Genomic DNA, 7,500 nt, shown 5'->3' with positions numbered 1-7,500 from the left:
CTCCCCAGCGCAGGCCGAAGGACACGTCCACGTTCCACGACCAACCCCACCACCACCCCAAAAAAGAACTCCAGCGATGGGAAAGGGCCAAAAGCGGCTGGTGGAAGATGTCACTGAAAGCCGTAGTCTCGATCCTGCATGAAGGCGGCTCGGGACTTTGGTCGCCTGGTTGTCGACCCGGAGGCGACGACACCACTCGGCAGCATCCTGAGCGACCAGGCAGCCCTATTTAGGGAGAGCTCTGCCTGCTCCACATAGAGAGGGGTGGTAGAAAAGGTTCGCCTAAACAAAGCTCGTCTCCCCCACACCCAGTTGGCTAACCTCAGTCAACGGGCATCTTCAGAACGGTCGAACAAACATGGAAATAAAATCAAAGAAAAGTAAGCAGGACTTGGAAGTTACTAGCTGGAATGTCAGGACCATGCTTGACAAGGCTGACAGCAGCCGCCCGGAACGTCGTTCCGCTCTCATAGCTCATGAACTCTCCCGCCTCAACATTGACATAGCAGCCCTCAGCGAGGTCCGCTTCACTGACGAGGGCAGCCTCAAAGAACACGGCGCTGGCTACACCCTCTTCTGGTCCGGGAAACCATCATCATCAACTGAAAGGCACCTGTCGGGCGTTGGGCTTATGGTGAGGAACGCCATCGCCTCCAAACTGGAAACACTACCCACCGGCCACTCAGACCGCATCATGTCCATGCGCCTACCACTGGAAAGCAAACAACACCTCACGCTCTTCAGTGTCTACGCCCCAACTCTACTGGCAGATCCTGCGGACAAAGACAGCTTCTATTCCGATCTGCGTAGACACCCCTGCAGACGACAAGGTCCTGATCCTTGGCGACTTCAACGCTAGAGTTGGAAGGGTCTCTGAAGCCTGGAAAGGAGTCCTTGGAAGACATGGCGTTGGCAACTGTAACGACAACGGGCGCCTCCTGCTCGAGTTCTGCACAGAGCACCAACTCGCCATTACCAACACAGTCTTCCAACAGAAAGACCGCTTGAAAACATCCTGGATACATCCTCGGTCCAAACATTGGCACCTACTTGACTATGTGCTTGTGCGTCAAAGGGACCTGAAAGATGTGTTACACACAAGAGTGATGCCCAGCGCGGAGTGCCACACTGACCATCGTCTCGTCCGCTGCAAGCTCAAACTGCAGTTCAAGCCCAAACCCAAGAAGAAAGGCAACTCCGTAAAGAAACTCAATATCGACAGCCTGTGCCGGGAGGAGGTGAAAGCCAAATTCCAAGCAGACCTACAGCAAAAGTTCGATGTATCTTCCTGCACTGACCCCACTCCAGACACCCTGTGGGAGAACCTGAAATCGGCCATCCTGAAGACATCTGAAGAAGTTCTTGGGCACACAAAGAAGAAAAACAAGGACTGGTTTGATGAAAATGACAAGGAGATCCAGGACTTACTAGCAAAGAAGCGGGCAGCTCATCAGGCCCACCTCGCTCAACCAACCTGTCCTGTGAAGAAGGCCTCCTTTCGACGCGCATGCAGCAAGATGAGTGGTGGGACAGCCTGGCGCGGAGAGCCCAGCTGTGTGCCGACCTTGGAGACTACGGGGGTTTCTACGAGGCTCTGAAAGCAGTGTATGGTCCCACCTACCAGGTTCAGAGTCCTCTACGCAGTTCAGATAGACAGTACCTCCTCACCGATAAGACCTCTATCCTTACTCGCTGGTCCGAACACTTCCAAACCCTGTCCAGTGCAGACCGCACCGTCCAGGACACTGCCATCCAGCGTGTTCCTCAATTTCCATCCAAAGAGGAGCTTGACGTACTACCTATCCTAGAGGAGACAACCAAAGCCATAGAACAACTCAAAATTTGCAAAGTAGTAGAAGTTGACGGCATCCCACGAGAAATCTGGAAGCATGGAGCTCCGACGCTCCACGACAAATTCCACGAACTTCTTGTCGGCTGATGGGAGCAGAGCAAGCTGCCACAAGACCTTCGCGATGCAATCATCATAACCTTGTACAAGAACAAGGGTGAAAAGTCTGACTGCTCCAACTACCGGGGAATCACCCTGCTCTCCATCGCTGGCAAAATACTTGCCAGAGTTCTCCTCAACAGGCTCGTCCCATCCATTGCCGAAGAAAACCTCCCAGAGAGCCAGTGCGGCTTCAGAGCCAACAGAGGCACGACGGACATGGTGTTTGTTCTCCGCCAACTCCAGGAGAAGTGCCGTGAACAAAACAAGGGACTCTATGCTACTTTTGTCGACCTTACAAAAGCATTCGATACAGTAAGCAGGACAGGGCTGTGGCTCATCTTGGAACGCCTTGGTTGTCCCCCCAATTTCCTACAAATGGTGATCCAGCTGCATGAAAATCAGCGCAGCCAGATCAGACTAAACGGTGACCTGTCGGAGCCCTTTCCCATCTCCAACGGCGTGAAGCAGGGTTGCGTCTTGGCACTAACTCTTTTCAGCATCTTCTTCAATATGATGCTCAAGCAAGCTGCAAAAGACCTGGATGATGAGGATGGGGTGTACGTCAGGTACCGCCTGGATGGCAGCCTCTTTAACCTACGGCGCCTCCAAGCCCACACCAAGACACAGGAGAGACTGATTCAGGATCTTCTCTTTGCGGACGATGCTGCCCTCGTCGCCCACACAGAACGAGCCCTGCAGCACATCACGTCTTGCTTTGCAGACGCCTCGCGGCTCTTCGGCCTCGAGGTCAGCCTCAAAAAGACGGAGGTCCTTCATCAGCCTGCCCCACAAATCAACTACCAACAGCCTCATATAACCATTGGCGATACGGAGCTGAAATCAACACAGCACTTTACTTATCTGGGCTGCACCATCTCATCCGATGCAAGGATCGATAAAGAAATCGACAACAGACTTTCTAAGGCCAACAGCTCTTTTGGCAAACTGTACAAACGAGTCTGGAACAACAAAAACCTGAAGAGCAAGACAAAGATCCGCGTTTACAGGGCCGTTGTTCTCACCACTCTTCTCTACGGCTCTGAGACCTGGGTCACCTACCGCAGTCATATCCGTCTCCTCGAGCGCTTCCAACAGCGCTGCCTTCGCACCATCCTCAACATCCACTGGAGGGACTTCGTCACAAATGTCGAAGTTCTGGAGCGGGCAGAGACCCCCAGCATCGAAGCCATGCTACTGAAATACCAGCTCCGATGGGCAGGGCATGTCTCAAGAATGGAAGACCATCGCCTACCAAAGATTGTCCTGTATGGCGAACTCTCCACCGGTCATCGAGAGAGAGGAGCCCCCAAGAAACGATGCAAGGACTGCCTCAAGAAATCCCTCACCGCATGCCATATTGACCACCAGTGTTGGTCAGACCAAGCTGAAGACCGTGATGCCTGGCGCCACATGATCCATCAAGCTGTCACCCAATTTGAAGACAACAGGAGATATACACTCAAAGACAAGCGCCAGAGGAGTAAGGTTTGTGCCTCCTTCACCACCACACCGGACACTACATTCCAATGCAGACACTGCTCACGTACCTGCCTTTCCCGCATCGGTCTGGTCAGCCATGAGCGTGCCTGCGGTCGACGACGTGGACAAACTTCTTAAATCTTCGTTCGCGAAGCCAAGCCATGATATATATGCATATATATATATATATACATATATATATATATATATATATATACATATATATATATATATATTTATATATATATTTATTTATATCTAATCATTGTTATTAGTTTATTCTACATTTTTGTTTACGTTCATTATAAAAACATCGCCATATTTTCGCATGTATGATGTTCCTACGGTCCTACCATCTACATGAGATTAAGGTAATGTAGTTACGGTATACGAACGTGCACGAGGTCTGGTCAGGAAGCGCGTCGAGGACACGAAGGCATCACTAGGACAGATAAGCTAATGACATACTTTGACAAATACTCTTTTTCCTAACAAGTCAATAATAAAGACAAGTACTACAGTCTCACTGTACGAGTATTTCTTCAGGAATTCCTACAGTGTTATAAAAATATTCTTAGCTCTGTTATTTAAAAGGAAACTTTTCGGATACAGTGTAGCAAAGCATATTAATGTCAGTAGATATTCATTCCCCCTACTGGTTTTTGGCAAGAGTCCCATGTGCAACTCTTATTTCACAGGGCTCCGACATTGCTGGAATGAATTCTAAAGAAATCGATGACATTTTCTCATTAGGAGATAACATCTATCTTTCCATAATAGTAAACACAATATGAATGAATAAATGGTATATTTGGTTACAAAATGCCACCCAAGGCCATATAACTACATGTTTTTTGTTTTTGTTGATGATCTGATTTTATATCAATAAACGTAAATCTGTCTCACTTCCCCCATTCTCTTTACTTCCATCCAATGCATATTTCTATTATTCTTATAATTCTCAGTTAAACTCATACCCACTTTTCATCTGTTCTCATCGTTGCCTCCCTCACCTTACCTTTACCTTTGCTTCTCTCTTATTTCTGTACCTCTCGTTTCCTTCCTCTGCAACCAATCCTCATAAGCTCGCTTCTTCTCTTCCACCACTGCCTTCACCTCTTCATACCACCATTCTCTACCTCTCCTTCTGCTCCTACCCATCTTCCCCGTTCCGCATACCATTTTTGCGTACCTCATCAATTCCTTCCTAAACATACCTGTTCTCTTTATACTTCTGTCTCCTATCCTTCAGCACCTCAAAATCTTCCCTCAGCTTCTCCTGGCATTCTTTCTCTTTGTTCGTCTCGTTTAATTTGTTTAATTCCAGCACTTCTCTACCTCCCTCCCTTTTCCTCCACTCTCAATTTCCCTTCTACTAGATAATGATCTCACAACCCTCTGTAGCCTTGTTTTGGGTAGCTACATAAAGGGGGTTTAATGCGGGCGAGATAAACTCCAAACCGGAGTTTCTTCTATTTATTAAAAACAATCTGGGGTGATTAACAACAGACTATAATTGGGTCCTTTTGGGAAAATACAGTAAGTGCCGGGCTTTGACCTCGGGCACACCTGTGTTTGGCAGGCACTTGACCTGGCCAGCTGTGACGTCGGGCAGGCTTTTCACCTGACCAGCTATGGCGGTCTCGGCGGCATGGCCGTCCGATAATAAAGGGGGTTAGTGGGTTGTCGTATGTGACACGTGTTGGTTCGTAATTCTAAAAATTGGTGTTAGTTCTATATATGGGGGTTAGTCGTATGGTTGGTGGGTGTGGTTAGACATGGTATGTGTATGTTAGCTTATGAGCAATATAATAGGGGTAGGTATAATAAAAAGGTTTCAATGGGTTGCTCTGGTGACATTAGGCATCTTCGTGTAGCGATATCCTGTTGTCTGAGCTAGGCGCTGAGGTAAACGAAGTCAACAAGTGGGGAGTTGCTCAACACAAGTGTCATATCTCATGTCTGTGGATCACGTGCCTGGTTGGTGTGGTTAGGCAAGGTTACATTGCCTCCCCGACCTTTTGAGGTACGTCCGCGTACCTTGGGTTAAGGTCGTGACAGTGGGGTTTTGGCATACATAATTGCAAAAGAAATATTAAGATATGATAATTTGTTAAGTTGCTAGTGGGAGACACTGACTTGTAAAATTTATATGAATGAGTAAAAGAGGGGGGTTTGCGTATATTATCAGTGAAAATGAATTGGCACTTTTTCTTATGTTCTTTCTCCGTCCAATGAGAGTTTTATCATTGATTTGGTGATCTCGTTGCTATGAGATATATTAAGTTTACACTTTCACTAGAGGCATAGCTTTACTGAAGACATGACATCCTAAATATTATTGGTTATTTTGTTTTTAAATGTGTTAGTTTGTATAGAGCTAAATATTCATATATATATATATATATATATATATATATATATATATGTATATATATATATATATATATATATATATATATATATATGTATGTATATATATATGTATATATATACACACACGCATATATATATGTATGGCTCGGGTTCCGAATAGCGACTGTCATAACAGCGACTGTCATAACAGCGACTTCACAATCGCGATTCTTTTAAAACAGCGACCATCACAACAGCGACCACATAATAGCGATTGTATCATAAGAGCGACTGTCATAACAGCGACATTATCGCATCAACTGCATGTAACTGCTCAGTGATAAAAATTGAAACCCAAAGGGAATCTAAAACAACTTTTTATTTGGGATAACTATAGAAGGCACATGATTTAAAAAGAAAAAGTCTAGTCAAGCCAAACAACAGAAAGTTATCAAGCCTTACAATAAAAATCTGTCATCAAGTGATCAAGCAACGTTTATTTCTAAATTGTGAGCGAGGGCTCGAAGAAATTCCAGAAGATCATACTGATCTCGATTTTGCTGCACAGCAGTGATTCGTGCGTTCATTGTCACGTATTTTTTCATTCGCTGAGTCAGGTCTCTGCCTTGTAGGAGCTGGGTTCGGTTCGTCCGTTGAAGGGCTTCCTCCCGTCTTAAGGCTTCGATGAATCGAAAGATGGTAGGATGATGGGTTTCCGTTGATCCCTGGAAAGCATTATGCCAACTCTCCAGCTGGTTGTTGGTTCGTGGCAGCCCTGCATCTTGCCTGGCTTTCACACTCCACATATGTACAGGAAACAATGGCTGTCGTCTGTCTCCCCGTCTGTTCCTCCGCCCCACGTAGTTGTCTTCGAAGTAATTCACGAGAGGCATTACTTCTGCTGGGTAGTCTGCCACCAATTCATCAAAGGCATCGCTCACTTCATCCACAGATAGAAAGGCAAGAGAAAGGAGCATTTTCAGTGCCATCCGAACATTTTCGTCTTTCAAATATAACCGTTGCAGTCCGTTTTCTTGAATCTTTCTCCAGAGCGATTGTCCCAGGTGAAAGTAACAGCCGTAAATGTGCGTTTGAGGAAATGCTTCAATGAGTGCAGCTTTGGAAGCTAGTTCAAAGTCGATCTGTACACTTCTTGGAGCTAGGCCAGGTTTCAGTGACTTGATCTCAGTCCACATTTGAGAGTATGTGACTTGTTGCTTATTTGGGAGTAGAACAAAAATGCAGGGAAGCACATTGTTTCGTATCAAAGCATGCACAGTGTACACTTGATAGAAAAGGGATGGCGACACTTTGAATGTACCATCACACATCCAGTGTTCAGAGTCATGTAAGGTCTGAAGAAACTGATCTGTGCTGAAAATAAGCATCCGATGAACATCTCCACGCCCACTGTCATGGAGCAGGAAGCTACGCTGGTCTGTTGTTTGCCTCAAATTATCAGGTATGAACAGTTCTCCAACATTAGCAGGAGCTGGAGGGTTGTTGTCTGTTGCTTTCCTTTTCCGCCTGATGGTTTGACGCAGATTTGTGGAAGAGCCAACAGTTGCTGCAACTTCTTCATGAACTTCGGCCATTGCATCCTGCACGATTCTTCGTGGTGGATCCCGTGTTGTTACTGCAGCTGTTTTTACAGTGTTTTCCACTCTCCGGACTGCCACTTCCGAAGGGTTTGGTGGATGTGTGTGAACTCCACT

The 7,500-nt window shown here is 46.4% G+C and overlaps 1 protein-coding gene across 1 annotated transcript; it reads left to right on the top strand.

The window, feature by feature from the left end:
* The first annotated feature begins 358 nt into the window (after positions 1-358).
* On the top strand, positions 359-3,568 carry LOC143037342 (uncharacterized). Its single transcript, XM_076205479.1, has 4 exons — positions 359-634; positions 771-1,481; positions 1,514-1,849; positions 1,949-3,568. Exons 1-4 carry the CDS (start codon positions 359-361, stop codon positions 3,566-3,568), a joined length of 2,943 nt encoding a protein of 980 aa, XP_076061594.1.
* Positions 3,569-7,500: the final 3,932 nt, after the last annotated feature.

This window comes from Oratosquilla oratoria, chromosome 22 (assembly GCF_046742065.1).
Source record: "Oratosquilla oratoria isolate Oo_2021 chromosome 22, ASM4674206v1, whole genome shotgun sequence".
NCBI lineage: Eukaryota > Metazoa > Arthropoda > Malacostraca > Stomatopoda > Squillidae > Oratosquilla > Oratosquilla oratoria.
This window is presented reverse-complemented; position numbering and strand designations above follow the sequence as displayed.